At 29.5% G+C, this 18,709-nt stretch overlaps 3 protein-coding genes and 1 long non-coding RNA gene across 4 annotated transcripts; 2 read left to right on the plus strand and 2 right to left on the minus strand.

Moving 5' to 3' along the window:
* Positions 1-1,121: 1,121 nt before the first annotated feature.
* On the minus strand, positions 1,122-3,122 carry LOC120273569. Its single transcript, XM_039280214.1, has 7 exons — positions 2,935-3,122; positions 2,756-2,827; positions 2,542-2,606; positions 2,036-2,156; positions 1,838-1,918; positions 1,665-1,760; positions 1,122-1,570 (listed from the first exon to the last, which is right to left on the minus strand). Exons 1-7 carry the CDS (start codon positions 3,073-3,075, stop codon positions 1,493-1,495), a joined length of 654 nt encoding a protein of 217 aa, XP_039136148.1. The 5' UTR covers positions 3,076-3,122; the 3' UTR covers positions 1,122-1,492.
* On the plus strand, positions 1,637-2,096 carry LOC120273570. Its single transcript, XR_005540567.1, has 3 exons — positions 1,637-1,726; positions 1,870-1,938; positions 2,005-2,096. It is a non-coding gene; the product is annotated as an uncharacterized LOC120273570 (long non-coding RNA).
* Positions 3,123-12,131: 9,009 nt separating the features above from the next.
* On the minus strand, positions 12,132-12,797 carry LOC120273914 (60S ribosomal protein L29-2-like). The gene is made up of 3 exons (XM_039280659.1): positions 12,714-12,797; positions 12,505-12,613; positions 12,132-12,399 (listed from the first exon to the last, which is right to left on the minus strand). Exons 2-3 carry the CDS (start codon positions 12,604-12,606, stop codon positions 12,310-12,312), a joined length of 192 nt encoding a protein of 63 aa, XP_039136593.1. The 5' UTR covers positions 12,607-12,613; positions 12,714-12,797; the 3' UTR covers positions 12,132-12,309.
* Positions 12,798-13,543: 746 nt separating this feature from the next.
* LOC120273898 (GTP-binding protein SAR1A-like) lies at positions 13,544-16,230 on the plus strand. The gene is made up of 3 exons (XM_039280639.1): positions 13,544-13,822; positions 13,920-14,051; positions 15,627-16,230. The coding sequence occupies exons 1-3, from the start codon at positions 13,694-13,696 to the stop codon at positions 15,945-15,947; spliced, it is 582 nt and encodes a 193-aa protein (XP_039136573.1). The 5' UTR covers positions 13,544-13,693; the 3' UTR covers positions 15,948-16,230.
* Positions 16,231-18,709: the final 2,479 nt, after the last annotated feature.

Raw genomic sequence — 18,709 nt, forward strand, 5'->3', positions numbered from 1 at the left:
TTGTATTTATACTTTTCTTATTTGTTATCTTCCTGGAAAAGCAAGAATGAGATGTTTGCTGAGTTGGTCCTTGTTGACATAATTTTCTAAATAGCTTCGGTACTGGTCAAAGCTTGCGGTAGGACTGTAAGCTCTAAAGTTTTTACTGAAGACAATTGTCATACATGGGCAAGAAAACAAAATAGGTTTTCATTATTCCAGTTTGATGACTAATGGGATTGGGTAAGCCCTTTTCTCCAGCTTTAAATGGATCAGCTGACAGAGTTCTTTAAAAATGTTACATAGTAAATTTAGACCTGGGAAAGGCGTAAAATGTGGAACTGGTCCTGCTTGTGTAGAAACATGCACAAAGAGGAATATCAAGTAGTTTGCAGAACTGATGCAGGCTTCTTTGTGATAAAGTTGAAGTACAAGAAGTTTGGTGAGTGATCTTTTGTAAATTTATAGGAATTGTTAGACTTTTTAACTAGATAATATGTCTAAGTATGAAAGAACTCTCTCATATCAACCACAAGATAGTTTCCTATGTGATTTGCAGTCACTACCTTTGCTTGTAGATCTCCTCTGATTGTTTTGTTCCCTGGCAAGACACCGCAATTAAAAGTACCTTACCTTGCTGCTTATTCTGTTGTTCTCATCATACTTGACGGTGCATTGAAGCACATGCTTTTTGCCCGTTTGCTGTCAATTAGGAGAACAACCAGGGATAAGGTAAAAAGTGGCATCTTCTCTTTATCTGAATAGCTTCTTTGGTGATTCACCGACCTCATTGGACTCCCAACTGTCTTCTCATCTGATTCAGGTAAGTAATTCATAAATTGTTTGCAAATTGGAAAGGGCCGAGCAATGGAAGTTGAAAGCCTTCTTTGTGCTTCCAAAATTATTTCAAGTAGCTCTAACCACATGTTAGTTAGCCATGATTTGAACATAGATCAATATGGAAGTTGGTTATTATTGCATTAATGTTGATTGCATCATCTTCCCTTATTTCTTAAATTGAGTTTCTTTTGTAGATTCATTTCTGAAATCTTCAAAAGAGTAGTGGTTGTGTTATGTTCTGATCACGCTGAGCTCTTGGCATGGAGCTATCAAGATCACTTTCTTGGGAATAAAAGCCTAACTTTCAGCAAAGGAAATGAATGTTTATTGCTGCAATACATCAATGAAGAGATATCACCTTTTTCCATCAGAATTACAGGTATTACAACTCTTTTCTTTCAAAATCTTTCATTGTTTCTTTTCAGGTGGTATGAAAGGTTGCCTGGGACCGCAGCAACACTTGTACTGATTCCACAGCAAACATACAACTAAGCAAAGAATCAAAGGACACTATGTAAGGCTGCATTCAGCCGACCTTTTTCTGCAACTTATGTTGGGTTACATTTTAACCACAAACTCTCAAATTCTACAACTTACTTTCTATTTACCATGTATAAATTGAATTCAATATTTACTATTATTAACATCATGATGCAGATGGGAGGGTCCAAAATTATGAATCTATGTCGATGACATGATCCCGTGATTCATCAGCTTCCATTTCTTGCATTGAAGAAGATTCATCAGCCCCCTATCGACAAAAGAGAAAAAAAGGAGAAAACCAAACCAAACTATTAAATGTTTGCTCACAAGTATTTTTCAGAAATACAAGCTTGAGAACTCACCTCGAAATGTCGCTGTTGTTGCTGTTGAAGGAAGGTGATTATCCGCATCATCAAATAAAACGGTAAAAGTATTCCGGTCGCTCGTAATGCAAATACCTGCATAATAATAATACTGATCAAACAATGCTTTGTTCATCTCTGTCATTGTTTTGAACATATACTTTGGTACTCACCATTAGAACTGTTAATGCATAATGATCAGCAGTAATGGATAGAGCAACCACAAGATGTCTGAATAGCAAGAAAAGAGTGAACTGCAACAAATGAAGTCAATGTTAGCACATTTGCATTGAACTCTTTTTCGGTCTATTTAACAAACTGCAAATGTTTCTAATTTCAGGAAATAGCTGTGAAGTTTCAATGTGACTTACCATCAATGCGATTGATCGGCAATACGAGAAGCTTCTCTCAGCCGCTTCGGTGCAAGCCGGGTATTCGTCTTCTTCATCAGAACTTGGATCATAATTCAATCTTGGGACTTCCAGACTCCCTCTGCAGCAAACACATGAATGTTTTTATCATTATCATTATTCTTAGTATTATTATTCAATCAATGTATGCAAAATGAGTACTGAATATGAATTGAAAGAAAGAAAAGAGGAAGGGCGCATGTTAGCAGAGATGCATTGCCACAGGCTATGATGCGCATGTAGTGGGTTCTACCTATATTTTATTATTTTTAGGATTTAAATGGAAAAAAAAATTTAAATTTCAAATTATAGGATGAGGAAGCATCCAAATTGGGTCCCATCTTTTCCTCTAATTTTTCACGAATCATTTATCTCTATCATATTATTATTATTATTATCATTATTATTATTATTACAAGAAGAAGATGTTAAAAATAAATAAATAAATAAAAAAAAAAAATAAGAACCTGATTGTAACAGGTACATCAACAAGAGCTTTTTTGGGTGGAACTGTGTATCCAGGCTCAAATTTCTGCATAAATTAAATATTTTAATTTAAAAAAAAAGAAATATTTCAGACATATTAAAAATAAATAAATAAATAAAAAACAGCTCTTTCATCTTCCCTTTCTATACAAGAAAACTAAGTAAATAAATAAATAAATAAAAATTAATTCAAACCTGCAAACAGATCTCACAAACAATACTCCCCTTCTCCTCACACCACCTCTGTATGCATCCTCTATGAGCAAACTAAATAAACCAAAAATAATTAAAAATTATCAACATAAATCTATATATATATATATATACACAAAAATCAAAGATAATAAATAAATTGAAAATAAAAAGGGAAAAACCTTGAGAGTTCCAGAACAAGAACAAGGAGTTTCCATGGATGTTGAGCTCTCATCTTCTTCTTCATGACATATCCTACATAAACACAACCTTGAACTTGAACAATAATATTCATTCAATTCAACTCCTTTTTCTTCTTCCATTTTTTTTTCTATTTTTCTCAAGCTCTTAAGTTCCTTTCTTTCTCTTTCTCTCTATTTCATCTCTGAGTTTTTGTGTTTAAATAGAAATAGAGAGAGAGAGAGAGAGAGGGGAATGAAGGGAAAGAGTTTTATGTATTGGTCCTTGGGTTTTAAGAAAATTACGAATAAGTCCTCTAGTTATAATACACGGTTTTTTTTCTTCAAGGCTTTTGTGGTTGCAGACGGTTTGGTCGGCAGTTGAACGGCTTCGACTTTGACTTTCATTCTTCATCAACGCTTCATTTTTTTTTTTAAAAAAAGAAATTCTATTTTGACAACTTCATTTGTTCTTGTTTTCACAATATGTTACACTGTACCATTCTATCATCGGTATGTAAATAGTAACTAAACAGTAATTATGTATAGTAAATAACGGTAATTCTATATATATAGTTTCATATACAAGTAATTGATGTTTCTCATTTGGTCTATTGGCATCGGGTCTTTTACGTAGAGTGTCCGTCTCGAGTGTCGAGCATAGTTCCCTGAGTTCGATCCCCATTTTGTGTAAGAAGAGGGCACGGTTCGATGATGTATGTTGCTCCCTCACGTGTTCGTCTCTATGTTCCAGCGCTTATCACCTTTTTGAAAAAAAAAATGTAATCGACACTTCATTCTTTTTATTTTTATTCTCTTTTGATAATTTTATTTGTTTTTGTTTTCATAAGATGCTCTACAGTTTCATTCCATCATCGATTAATGTATAGTGCCCTCAACAATAATTATATATAATAAATAATAGTTATTTTGTATAGTTTTTATATAAATAATAGTAAATTAATTATTATTTAATGACTATTATCAAAGATTGTTAAAAAATAGTAATAACTCCGAAATTTATACGCCTCTAATGTTTACCATAAATATATATATTCTTGGTTGTTTACGAAAAATTATTGAAAAAAATTTTATAGTTGGGTATAATAATAATAATAATAATAATAATAATGTGGACAAACTATGACAAACACAGTATTGTATTGAAGTCAAATATTTTAACTCGATTGCGATCGTTATAACTGTTATAATTATATAGTTGAGTGTATTTGTTTAAAATGTAAATGTTTTTCTTAAAATGATTATAACTTAAAATTTAAAAATAATATATATATATATATATATATATATATTAATGCTAATTGTTCAAAAGTGGAATTAAAACAAACATCATAAGGGCATATATGATTTGAAAATTTTCATGCATATATTGTAAAATAAAATTATTGAAAAGATATTTTTTTAAAGATGATTTAAATAATTAATAATTATTATAATTTTATTGTTTTAAAGCTTTTAATTCATCAGTTTTTTAAAAGCCATCGGCATAATCCAATGTAAGGTATTGAGAGCTCTATGAAAATAAATATTTCATTATCATTGTTTTAATGAGTTAAAATATATTAAAGATCATGAAATAAAATTTACTAATTTTTATTTTTTTATAATTTAAAAATGGTATTGCTTGAGAAATGTGCATCCATGCTTAATAAATATAAAGGTTATGTGGTCATAATATAAACCAAAAGGAAGATAAAGCTTGTGGACCATGGTACAATTTAGAGCTTGATTATTTCTTTATATTAAAGCTTAAACCATGTGTGTATTTGGGACCATTTGAAAAGCAAAATTGCAATTATGAGTTAATTATATTTCTCTATAAAGATTGAAAATGATGGAACTACCAATAACCTTTGGGTCAATTGACATCGGGTCTTTTGCGTAAGGTGTTCGTTTCGGGGAAGACCCGGGATTGAATCTTATAGCCTACTCAATGTGAGGGCACGTGGGTCGGTGTTGACCTTTGCTCCCCACACGTGCACGTCCCTCGGTTCTGGTGTTTGTTGCCTTTCTCAAAAAAATAAAATAAAAATAAAAATAAAAAAATAAAAAATAAAAATAAAATGATGGAACTGTTCATTGAAACTCTACACCCTAATATTCTTTAGCCTTTTCATGAATTTGTTTATGTTTATAAAGTTGTAAGATTTGAATTTGAATTCATATACAACTTCATTGTGTTTTCCATAATCCTTGTGACTTTTTTTAATAAAAAATAAAGTTTTTTTTTTCCCTTTTTTAAATGAGGGTTGGTATTAGTAACAGGGATTTGAGTCATTTAAACACTGGGTGAGAAAGTGAGAAAGGTCTAGACTAATATAGTCTCACGAATCAATGACAAATTATATATATATATATATATCATTTTGGTATTTTATTTAAAAAATTTTAATGTATTCTTAAAAGGATTGATATTAATATTTTGTTTCTATGAGTGATTTTATTTGTTATTTGCTATAAAATGTGATTATTTTATTAGTATATACTAATTTTTTTAAAATTAAAAAATAATCCATGAGATGTTATGATCTAAGTTGCTATATAAGGGTCACCTCATGTGATGAAAATGAGTTATATGGACTATATTAAACATTCTTAAAAATATTTAAATGTAAATGAACATTGAACAAAATCTTGCCTTTCCTTTTTTAGTAATTTGAAAAAAACTAGAATTAAAATATTGCATATATATATATATATATATATATATATATATATATATATATATATATATATATATATATGTTTGTATGTATATATATCTCTCTATATATATTATCATAGATTCATAATTAGAGTTATAGTTATGCTTATCAAATACCTAATTTTCATTTTTTTTTAAAATATTCTTTTTGTCAAAAAGAAAAAGTTGGAAAGACAACAATGTAATAACAAATAATTGAAACACAAAACACAACTAAAAAAAATCAAATATTATCCAATTAACACATCAATCAAGAGTTCTTTAATGTTATTATCTCTCTCTCTTTTTCTCTAAGTTTATATTCCATTCATTCATTGTATCATTTTCTTAATGTTCACTTTATGATCCATCAGTTCTGACCAAGCTAAGGATAAGAACAAAGGTTATATATATATATATATATATATATATATATATATATATATATGCACACTGCACACACATATAATTTGATTGTAGATATATATATATATATATATATTATTCTGTATTTGTATATAAAGTTATTTGAGTTGTCTTTAAGAAATTATTGAGTTAGGACAATTATATGAATAAATTATTTATAATTATAAGTGTTTGTGCATATATAAAGCTTTTTTTGGTCCCACCAAATCCCATCATCTTAATATTAAACTTAACGAAATTGTATTTATATCACACTTTGTTTTTGTTTTTTTTTTAAATGTTAATAAATCACGTTTGAGATATATATATATATATATATATATATATATATATATATATATATATATATATATATATATATATATAAATTAATCTCCCAATACACTTATACTTTTATCATATATTAGTTGAGATTTAAATTAATTTTTTAAACAAAAAAAATGAACACTTGAGGATTTTTAATCAAATTGAGAGATGATTGACATATTGAGACTTTTATCAAAAGAATTTTTTTTAGAAAAAAATTTATTTTTAAGAGAGAAAGAGATATGGATATATATTGATAGGTGGTGATATCTATTTAGGGATGGGGCCATGCAATTTTAATAGGGTGGTCAATCAGCCCACATTATTGACATTGGATTAGCATCCAAGCAATTCATATATATATATATATATATATATATAAATAATATTATAGAGGAAAAAATATAGAGGGAAAAAAATTATATATATATATATATATATAGTATTTTTATCTTGTTTTATCTCTCACTGTGTTTTTATTTTTAATAGAATTATAATTAATTTTGTTCTATTTATTTTGCTCAATTTTCATTGTTGTTATGCGTTGTCACGTGTGTGTGTATATATATTCATCCCAAACGTCCAAAACATATGATTATTAAAATAAAAAAATAAAAAAAATAAAACAAAAAAAAATTTTAGATTATAAATTAGTGAGACTTTTGTCAAATTCGTCCAAGAAAATGAAATAATGATGAATAGAATGAAAGAATTAATTTGATAATTTTTTTTATTAATCCTTTAAATTTACATATATAACATAATTGAGTAATTTTTCTCATGTTCACCTACCAAAGTTAGGGATGATATTTTCAATATTGATTACATAATATGTTTGAAACCCAAAAAGTTTTGTTAATAATATCCTTTTTTTTAACATCATATAATATTATAAAAAGTGAGTCAAAGTGAAAAATAAAAACGAAAAAACACTAGAAATTCAAAAAAATTCATCCCGAAGCGAATGGATAATTAAGAACCACAGTCATAATTCAGTGATTTCTCATTTTAATAGTGAGTGGATACACATGTTAAAAACTCTGTGTCAGTGATACTGTAAAACATTGTTCACTCACTATACACCAAAATTAGGTATTATATACTGTATTGCAGTGTGGGTCCTTTGTAGGAGGAGTTACATTTTTTATCATTCCGATGGTATAGTAGGGGATTTATTATCATGTAGTTATAATCCCTGTTATATCATATTGAGCGCATGTGATCAGATTGATGAGGGGTTAAAAAAAAAAAAACAATTATTCTTGTTCATATAAATAAATAAATAAATTTAATGAAAAATTTTGATTGAATATCAATAGAAACCAAATTGAATTTCCCTTCCATACCTAAAACATGTCACATTAATTAAACTCATATCATCTAGATGATACCTATCCTTATCCGCACACATACACACACACACACCTCATCATCTTATGATTAAACTAATGGAATCAACTTGTATTATCATTGTCAATGAGGCTTTGTGTGATCTTAAAATAGTATCTCATTCTTTGACACGTTGAACAATTAAATTAAAAATTTTAAATTTAAAAAAGGAAGGAAAAAAAAAGAGAGGAAAAAGATGTTATCAAATGTTAGACATTAAATAAATAAATAAATAAATGTAGACATTATTTGAAATGAAAGGTTCCTTAAAATTATCTATCAGTCCCTGGAAATTTACAATTTTCTTGATCAGTCCTACGATAGTTTGTTTCATATTTTTCAATCATTAATTAATTAATTTATTTTATCATTTTAGTTATTTTTTAATAATATTCAAAAAACCCCTACTTTAGTTGAGGAACTGGCCCTTTTCACACTTGGGTTCATCTATAGATGAGGAAGAACAGGTGTAATTTAGTAATTTTATATGAATTTAAATTTATAAATAAATTATTAAAAAACTGATTTTTAAGAGACATGACATCAAAAAATTGAGAAATTGTTTTTCTAGAATTGGAAGAATGGTAAAGAGAGATATTATGTTACTTTTCTCTATCATTAATTGTTGGATGTTTGTTTTCTTACTATATTTCTTAGAAATTCTTTGAGGTTGGTTGAGGGAAGTCATTGTACATCATTCAACCGTGTCATCCTCTTTGACAACAATAAATTTCTCTTTAATTGTGTGGAAGCTTCATTTTTATTATTATTTTTTTTTATTTTGGAAAATGATGACCATCTAAACCCCATAATTAATTAATTAATTATTATTTTTTTGTGTTTCAATTCTTGCAAATATATATATATATATATATAGTGTGTAGACCCTTTCCTAATGAATACTTTGACTGAGAGAATGAAACAAAATAAAATAAAATAAAATTATATATACATACATACCTCATTGTTCTAACCCACACTGCATCTTCCCCATGCTTTAAATATGTGTATTTTTGGAATTATGATTTTTTTTTTTAAAAAAATTGTATTTATATATTTAATTAAAAGTTTAACTTTTTGTTCCACTACTCAACCATTCATGATGTGTTGAGGTATGCATGCAAAACATAAGTTCATTGGAGATATTCACACAATTATAATTTTATTAGGGACATTCACCATTAGTGGTACTGGTAGCCGGTAGGGATGGTAATCTATTAGACCGGAAATTATATATACATATATATATAAGCCTTATGTTTTTGAAATTATTATTTTTTTTACATTTATTTTTAATATAATAATATTTATTTAAGTTAATGCTAAAATTTTGAATATACAGTTGAGTAGGAAACCAGAATGGGGGTACAGCCCATATTGTCCTTGCAAGGGGTGCAGTGGGAAGACAAAATTTTCAACCCTAGTGAATAATTCATATAATATATAAGGTTTTTTTAAAAAAATAAAATAAAAAAATACCAGCACCAGTTGATGAGTAGACAATCCATAAGAACTTCATAAAAAGAAAAATTCATTTTTTTCAAATTGAATAAACAAAATATGTTTTTAAGAAATAGAACTATGATTCTTGTTCCTTTGGCTCCGCTGATGGAAATTTAAAAAAAAAATGGTAATACGAAATTGAGTTTACTAAATTGGAAATTGAAGAATTGCAGAATAGGTCAAACCACAAGGTTAACAATAATAATAATAATAATAATAATATTTTTTTTAGGAAGCCTGACTAGCATATGGTCACTGTCCGGTTTGCTAATGCATCAATTATTTTCTTAAAAAATAAAAAAAAAATAAAAGATAGCCTTGTTTTTTTTTTTTGGGTAAACCATGTGAAGCTGATAAACAATTTTCATAATATATACCAATGTTGAAAGAATTTAAGTATAACCGAAAGAAAATAAATAACTTTTTAGAAGCCTAATGATTTTTGGAAGAATTGGTTATAAACCCCTCAAAAGTTTTTTAATTGCATATTTACCCTCAGAAAAAACATAATTGTATATAATAGTTATAATTTGGATTAAGATATACAAAAAGTTCAAAATAACCCTTGTACAACTAAAAAAAAAACTTTTCAAGGATATATATGCAATGGTATAATGGTAATTTTATATATTTGTTGTTTGTTAATGGATGAGTTTTCAACTAATTTGAACCCCAAAGGTATATACGCAATTATGTATATTATTCAAGGGTATCCATGCAATTAACTTTTATTTAGAGACAAATATGCAATTTTAAAATTTTTTAGGGGTACACCTGCAACATGGTTTTTTACCGAATTTAACACTTTTCAAGCACAATATAATAATAATAATAAATACTTATCACCAATATGAGTTTTTGACAATAAGACAACCGTATCCAAAAAATTATAAAGATATTAATTAAATGGAACAAAAGTTCTTCCGCAAATGCTAGATTCTCGCTCTTACCAAAAGCCATCGGACAAATTCTTTTTACACAAAAATTACAAAAACATTTATGAAACATAAACTATAAATAAACAACACACATACTTGCCAAAGGGACATGTGTATACATATACATATATATATAAATATATATATATTAATCGTATATAAATACTGCTGAAATTCTGCAACAACATATATTGAAAAAAAAAACCTTTTTTCCAGTAAATGCAAACGGACTGGTTAATTAATTAAGCAGGTACTATTAAATTTGATAATCTAATTGAACAAGGTACAGAAAAAAGTAAAATGTGTTTACTTGGAGAAATAAATGGGAATAACAGATCAACAAAATTTAAGCCTGAAATAGAATCTGAATAACAAAAGTTAAAATAATGGGAATAGCAGTAAAAAAGGAGGGTATTCAAAAAACATATAAACTCTCAAAAACACTAGCTTTCAACTTAATTCCTTAGTAAAAAACCTCATGCCTGGAATTCCTAGGCTTACCTACATAGAAAATGACATATCAACCACTACGAAGATAAGTATTTGATCTACTCAATTAAGTTACATCCATAAATCAAAATTCTTGTCAATTTGGATTTGTCAAACCACCATGGTTTTTTTTAATTAACCTAAAATGAAAATTGTGGCACCTAAAAACTGAATTGGACATAACCATGCAAATCAAGTGGATTGAAACATACTGCACAGTCAATTCATAAAACAGGATACTGAATGAGCTAATGAATCAGAAAAACAATGGTAACAACTATATCATTCAATGATCGGGCATATAAACAAAATCATGCAAGTGATAGAGACAAACATGATGGGTTGCATCAATTAGATCATTTAAGATAATGCTATTCTCATAAGCTAGAATTACTAATTAAACTACCTGACAATTCATTACCAATAAATGCATCATGAGATTGTGATGTTAGTGATCTCAAAAATAAATAAATAAATAGGGACATCAAACAGTTGCAAAATCTATATGATATACCTATTGGGTAAGAATATCATTAGTCTACTATTTACCAAACCACTCGCAAGTGGTACACAAGAATGGAAGTAAAAAGGGAACAATAAAATCAAGCCTCATTAACATAGAATTCAAAGGCATAGCCTTAACCACATAAGACCTAAAAAGAAAAACAACAAGAAAGGAGTTGCAAAAAACTCTGCAAGGACTATAACAAATTCTCATAATGAGCGTTCAACAGGAGACATAAATGTGTAGTTCCAAGACACCAAAGCTAGCATAAAACAGAGCTACTGAACATTGTATACAATGCAATTCAGGTTAAGCTCTAAGACTAGCATTAACAATAACAATGTCTAACATGGTACGATAATCCCTGCCAACAACTTGTTATTATCACAGATAAACAAGTTCATTGTAACAGACGAGTCTAGATAAAGCTAGCCCAAGGGAAGAAAAATTATAAAAATGTCAGAGAACTCATCCATTTCATACAAAAGAAATAGTAAACCTTATCCAAAGAAATGCTACCAACAAAAGTTATTATGAAAAGACAAAAAGATGGCCGCACTGCCATAGAAGTCTAACATGGTATACTAATTTATAAATGACATCAATTATAATTAACTTGGAGAAGAAAATCAAACGCCTTCACGACTTCCTGGTTCCTATATACAAATTGGCAAATTATTGAATAGTCATTTGCCATAAAAATTCTGCCTTTACTGGTACTAGACCAATATTTTGAAGACTTAAAGAAAATAACTAATGCTTTCAGTATAAACACCCAGTAATCATTTGCTAAACAAAAAAAAAGCAGGCAATAAACTTGCACAATAGTTCAAATATTATTGGGTCAGAACTAATACTCCCAATGTAAAAACACAAAAACCATATAGTAAACAATACAAAAGATTCAGCAAGCAAGATTAACAATAAACACCCAAGATAATAGAAATCAAAATATGCTTCTGAAAGAGCCAAATTAATATACCATCCAAAGTAAACAACAGTCTAAACAGACTGACATAAAAAACATAGATTTAAGATCCAATTCTAACATGAAATCAGACAAAAGGTTTACTAGTTCAATCAAAACCAAAAAAAAAGGGCCTAGAAAGACCTCTTCTTCACTCCTCTGCCTCACTTCCTAAAGCTTCCTTCTTATTGTTGTTGTGCTTCCTGGCGTACCTCTGGTTCCTCAAGAACTTCGGATCCATCTGCATTTCAAGTTTTCAACAAACAAAATCAATGAAATCAAATTTAACAAGAAATCCAAATGAATTCGAAACTTTAGGAAAATGGAAAGATGAAGAGATGATTACCCCTTTCGTCGAGGTGTGCCTGTGCCTGCGGGGCTTCTTGATCCCATTCTTGTGGGCCTTGTAGGACTGGTTATGCGCCGTATGATTCTTCGATTTCGCCATTGCTTACCTGAAAACAATTAAAAACAAAAAAAAACAAAAATTTCAACACAAATGCGAGAAGAAAAACCATGAAAAACTACAACAGTTGATGATAAACTAGGGTTTACCGCGAGATCCAATCAACGCACCAGCGAGAAGAGGCAACGATGACGGCCTGCGCTAGGGTTAGGGTTTTGATTCTTCGAATGAGAAACCTCTTATATAGTCTCTCTGTTGTCTGCTAAATTACCAAAATACCCTTTCTGGTGGATCTCGGCCCATTCACTCGCCGGCCCAACTTAGTTGGTTCCTTTTCACAAATACCCCTAGAAAACATATTAATTATATTCTTTTATTTTGAATTTTAACTTCAGTTTTATTATTTTACTTTTATAAGCCTTTAGTAAATCCATAATTATTATATTATTATAAGGTTCATATTTATCAATTTTTTTCAAATTCATAATTATTATGTCGAATTTCATCGGTTTAGGCCAAGTTTAGTTTTGACATGAAAAATTTATACTCAATCATCAATAAATTTTATTATCAAATTCATGTTGACTGAGTTAAAATGATTTAATTGACAAACACAATAGTTTTTTATGTTATCACATAATTTATAATAATTAATTATTGGGTGGGTTACCAAATTGAAAATCTAAAACCATCCCTTGCATTGGCCCATGGTTTGAGGAATAATTTATTCTAAAATAAATATTTATATGGGTTTTTATGCAAAAATACTACATAATTCATTCCCATTGACTTATGATCGTTGGATTATAAGCCAACGGTTGAGATTCATTCGATGACGAGACTCCTCCAATGCCCTTTTATCGGCGGAATCACCGGTTCCTTCCGGTCATCTACCCGGTCACCATCTCCTGAGACACAAAGCGCCGCCCAATTCCACCGGCCGATCCGGTAACCCTCTCTCTCTTTATATACAAAGCTCGCATTCTCAATCCCTCTCCAACTTCTCCGCGTCTTCGTCTCCGGCCGTGCTCCTCTTCGTTCTCCGGCGACTCATCGGTGCCGTCGTAGGGGGATCTGATCGAATTCTCTTCGATTTCGGCGTGATTTGAGGTGATTCATTCTTGCAATCATGTTTCTTGTGGATTGGTTCTATGGTGTCCTTGCATCGCTTGGATTGTGGCAGAAGGAGGCCAAGATCTTGTTTTTAGGGTTAGATAATGCCGGGAAGACAACGCTTCTTCATATGCTCAAGGATGAGGTGCGATTTCCCTTTCAATTTTGATCGGGATTTGATTTCTTGTAGATTTTTCTTTGGGGTTTTGAATTGATTTGTTTGATTTTCTTGGTTTGGATAGAGATTGGTCCAGCATCAGCCGACGCAGTATCCGACGTCGGAGGAGCTGAGCATCGGGAAGATCAAGTTCAAGGCGTTTGATCTTGGAGGTCATCGTATCGCTCGCCGTGTTTGGAAGGATTATTACGCCAAGGTATGATTTGATCTTTAGAACATTATGTTTTTTTTAGATCCATTGATCTGCTGATCTAGCTTTGGAGGTATGCAATTGTGCGCACGGTTCAATTGAGAATAAATTTTGTTTTGACAATTACTTCTTTACGGATTTCCCTTTATACTTTTCGTCTAGTTCATAAATCGAGAGAGCACTTTCACCATTTATAATTTATCGGATTAAACTGATATTGATGTTAATTTCCTCATGCCTGTGCACTGGATTCTCCTTCATGGTACCTTCTATGATCCAGAATTTGCCTTATCTTATCTTAATGCTGTAGCTTGTTTGATGCCTCGTTGTCATATTTTTCCACTAACTAGTATCTGACTCCTTTTTATACTTTAATCAATATTATGTGCTTCACACCCTGCCAGTTTTTCTCTCCAAAACCTGAGAAGAAGCGGGCTTATTATGAATGAAGTTCAAATAACATATTTTTATGATCTCTAGTACACATTCGTTACCTAAAAACGTTCTTTCTGAATATTACTCTTAAGAATTTTGTGTTCTTGCTAACACCATTCTTTCCCTACTTTTTTTTTTAATAATTCATCTGCATGCTTAATTCCCTGATAGTGGCCCTTGAGAAAATTTGCGTGTTTATTAAAGTATCATAAATTCCTCAGTTGCACCTTCTGCCTGATTCCGTGTACTCTGATTTCTAGAAACAATCATTGAACATGCAAAAATTGTATGAGTGACCAATGGATTAGATTAATGTTCCATGGTTCAAATTTGGCACTATTGAACAATCCCAATTTGATGCTGAAAATTTTCTCTCGCTTCTTTTTAAGTTTTATTGGAACTTATAGAGTTAGCCGTGAAATTGCCCAAACACATGATTGTGCTGCTATTCATCTTCTTGTTGATTCGTTTATTGACTAATTTGGACTCACTGAGATTGTGAGCACTTAAACTGGGTTTCAAATGCGGTTTCAAATTCTTGGTTTCATAGCCATGTTCTCAGGTTATTATCTTCCGTCTAACTGATTTGAATGCACTAGGGTTATTGTGTAGGAATTGGTTATGTGGGAGGAATAAATTCAGTTCGAGCCTCTAAACGGCTGCATAATTGAACATCATCCTCAGAATAATTAGCAAATCTTTGTTTCCAAAAAAGTATAATATTGGGTGCAATATACTAAAATTGTCAGTAAATGAGAAAAGGGGATGGTGGGGTCAGCAGGATAGCTTTATTATGAAATATTTGATTCCTAATGTCTTGCAACTTTGCTTGGGTTGTAGAAGTTGGCACCTTAGAGCTGAAGCAAATGGCATTAATCCGTACGATGCAATGGAATGATCACCGTCCTTTGAAAATGTGATTAAAGAAAAGATTCTTACACTTTGCTTGTTTGGTTTCCTGAACTAAAATCAATGGACTCAGGTAACATATCCATCCAAAAGAAGCAAAATGCCTTAAATGATAACAATAGACTTTGGTATGAATACTTTGAAAGAGTGATTAATAAAAAGTATGCTGACACTTGGTTTGTTATTGATTTAGTACTAAAGGTGTTTGCCGCTTTTGAATTGTATACTTTGTTGTAGGTTGATGCAGTGGTATACCTAGTGGATGCCTATGACAAGGATAGGTTTGCAGAGTCAAAGAAGGAGCTTGATGCTCTTCTCTCGGATGATTCTCTTGCCATGGTTCCCTTCCTCGTACTCGGGAACAAGATTGACATCCCATATGCAGCATCTGAGGAGGAGCTTCGTTTTCACCTGGGTTTAAGCAACTTCACCACTGGCAAGGGCAAGGTGAATCTAGCAGACTCCAACGTCCGTCCTCTCGAGGTCTTCATGTGCAGCATTGTCCGCAAGATGGGTTACGGTGATGGCTTCAAATGGCTTTCTCAATACATCAAGTAGGCGCATGAAAAACTCGAAAGTACATACATCACCTTCTACTGTTAGTCCAGTCTAGTGTGAAGAACCCTTTCTTTTCTTGTTAATTTTCCATTTGGTGTTGGTAGGTTATATTTGGAGTCATAGAGAATGGAAACAATGTAAAACTTTGTGAGTTAGGTTTTCTCAACTGCTTATGCTCTTCCCTTTTTTTTTTTTCAAATGATGTTTTGATTTTCATGTGATGTAGTATACTTGCCTCCTCTCTCATTTGGTTTTCTTTTCATGTGTTAATCTTTTACATATATAGTCCACTAGATTGTAATTCTCTTATAAAATCTAGATTTGCTGTTATAAATTATAATAGATGAAGTGGGAGTTGTTTGGATTTGGAAAATAAAGTAGGATTTGAATAAGTTATTAGAGATGCTTGGGCTTATTGAAATTATTGAATATTTATTTTTACTCTTATGTAGGTGTTTGGATAAATAAGCCAATATCCATGCAAAATTGATGATGCTTAAGGTTTTAGTACTAAGATTAAAGAAAGTATTTCATAGCTTTAATTATGTGAGTGTTTGACTAAAATAACTTTTCATGGAAAAATAATTGCAATCATTACTTTCTTGTTTTACACTCCCTCGTTATTAATGTTTGACTTTGAAATGTTATTTTGTAGCTAATGGTTTTTTAGTTTATTGGTATTGAGTTTTTTTTCTAAAGTGTTTGTGTTTTATCAAAAAAAGTGTGCTTAAATTTTAGTTTACGCATAATGAGGGTATAAATCCATTGAGATGATAACTTCATGCCTATGCATGTTTCTAATACGTAATTTGTTTATATTTTGTCAAAAAAATTATCTTGTATAAACAAAAACAGTAGAGAAGATATCAATTGATACCATCATACAAATTTTTTTCTCGTAAAGCATGGAAATAACAAAAATACATTTTCTTGATTATGCTATAAATTTATTTTAGATTATTTATTGTGTAGGTAATAAATTTAATGATTTTGTTCAGAATAATTTTGATAACATTACTTTTGAAGTATTTTTCAACATAGTAACGTTCTAATTTTTTTTAAATTTTTTTCTTTAAACAATATGAATCAATAAAAAATACAGCTTTATATTTAGTTCTTCACCAACCCATTCTAATAAAATATAAAACATTAATTATTGTACAAAAAGAAAGATTTCTAAAGGTTTTTTTCGCCATACATAAAAATTCAAAAATAAAATCACTTATTTAAGTAATTTAAATTTTTATAATTTAAACTAATCGGTTGACAGAACCTTAAATCTTTAATTGGGACTAAATTTAATAAAAAGACATATAAGACATATATTTACATTTTGTAAAACACTAATAATAAATTGACTTTTTCAAATTCAAATTTCCAAATTTATAACACCCACACACAACCCCAAAAATCTAGTTGTAACTTGTAACTAATTCAACTGCAATAATCATTGAACCCTTTTAACTAAAAAGCAAGTTTGACCATACACCTTATTCCTTCCACTTAAAAACTCCACTCAATTAAATAAAATAAATAAATAATAATAATAAAAAAAAAGCCCACACTCTTCCAACTTGGTTTCCACTTCCCTTCAAACACTCCCCCTTATCCCCCCCCAACCCCAATCCGCCACGTGTCCATCACTCCCCCTTCCACCCCTCTTTCCCTCGTTCTATATTTATCTCCTTCTAAAATAAAACAGAAAAACACGGTTAATAAACTGTTTTTATTTTAAAATTTTTTTACAACAATCTCTATGTTTTTCAATATATATAAAACAATATTTTTATGTTTTAAATAATTTTGAAAAAGTTTTCAAAAGCCTTATTCTCTCCATAAACACCTTCTCTTCTGCCTTTTCCCTCTTTCTCAATTTTTGCTATTGTTTTTTATTTTAAAATAATTTTTTTATAAATTAAAACCAATAGTTTAAAAAATATATATTTTTTAAAAAATATTTATAAAAATACATTATTTAGCTTGTTGATATTTTACGAATTATATTTTTTAAAAATATTTGTGAAAATTATTATTTGACCCTTATTCTTGTATAAACTAAGATATAACATAATATATATAGTATTTGAAAAAATCGGCAATTTAAGCATTGACTTTTTACTTGATCACCCAAAAAAAAATTTATGACTGCGTCTCTGTAGCCTCATCCCCTTTATTTTTTTTTAAAATTTGGTACCTTCAATTTAAGATATTATTAATTTTTTAAATTTCAAATGATTAGCACAAAATTATTATTACACTTTTTAATACGAATTTGAAAAAAATGATAAATATAAGTTAATTTTTCATATTAGTTTTATTATTAAATAAAAAATATGAATATGAATAAAAATGATAAAAAAAGTTTTATAATAATTTTGTGCTAACCAAATATGTTTTTGTTTTCAGTATCTTAAAATGCATATCAATTAATATATCTAAACATATTTTTTTTTTAACAAAATTAATAACAGAACAAAAAAAACAAAAACAATCCCAAATGACTCTTAAGTAACCCAAATTTTTACGAGTTAAACTAATCCGTTGTACGATGTATGTTGAATTGCCAAGAAAATTTAATAAAAAGACATATAAAACATATAATTACATTTTCTCAAACACAAATAATAATTTGACTTTCTCAAATTCAAATTTCCAAATTAATAACACCCACACACACAAACCACATCTAGTTGTAACTTGTTCAACTACAATAATCATTAAACCCTTTTAACAAAAAAGGCAAGTTTGACACTCCTCCGTGT

This window comes from Dioscorea cayenensis, chromosome 12 (genome assembly GCF_009730915.1).
Source record: "Dioscorea cayenensis subsp. rotundata cultivar TDr96_F1 chromosome 12, TDr96_F1_v2_PseudoChromosome.rev07_lg8_w22 25.fasta, whole genome shotgun sequence".
Taxonomy (NCBI): Eukaryota; Viridiplantae; Streptophyta; class Magnoliopsida; order Dioscoreales; family Dioscoreaceae; genus Dioscorea; species Dioscorea cayenensis.

What these genes read in the sequence shown, in the direction of transcription:
- LOC120273569 (XM_039280214.1), bottom strand. Translation starts at nt 3,075, where the DNA reads ATGGAAGAAGAAAAAGGAGTTGAATTGAATGAATATTATTGTTCAAGT. An exon ending in TTTGTGAGATCTGTTTGCAG is followed by an intron (nt 2,607 to 2,755) that starts GTTTGAATTAAT and finishes TAATTTATGCAG; the next exon opens with AAATTTGAGCCTGGATACAC. An exon ending in AACAACAGCGACATTTCGAG is followed by an intron (nt 1,571 to 1,664) that starts GTGAGTTCTCAA and finishes TTTTGTCGATAG; the next exon opens with GGGGCTGATGAATCTTCTTC.
- LOC120273914 (XM_039280659.1), bottom strand. Translation starts at nt 12,606, where the DNA reads ATGGCGAAATCGAAGAATCATACGGCGCATAACCAGTCCTACAAGGCC. An exon ending in GGCACACCTCGACGAAAGGG is followed by an intron (nt 12,400 to 12,504) that starts GTAATCATCTCT and finishes CTTGAAATGCAG; the next exon opens with ATGGATCCGAAGTTCTTGAG.
- LOC120273898 (XM_039280639.1), top strand. Translation starts at nt 13,694, where the DNA reads ATGTTTCTTGTGGATTGGTTCTATGGTGTCCTTGCATCGCTTGGATTG. An exon ending in TTCATATGCTCAAGGATGAG is followed by an intron (nt 13,823 to 13,919) that starts GTGCGATTTCCC and finishes TGGTTTGGATAG; the next exon opens with AGATTGGTCCAGCATCAGCC. An exon ending in GGAAGGATTATTACGCCAAG is followed by an intron (nt 14,052 to 15,626) that starts GTATGATTTGAT and finishes ACTTTGTTGTAG; the next exon opens with GTTGATGCAGTGGTATACCT.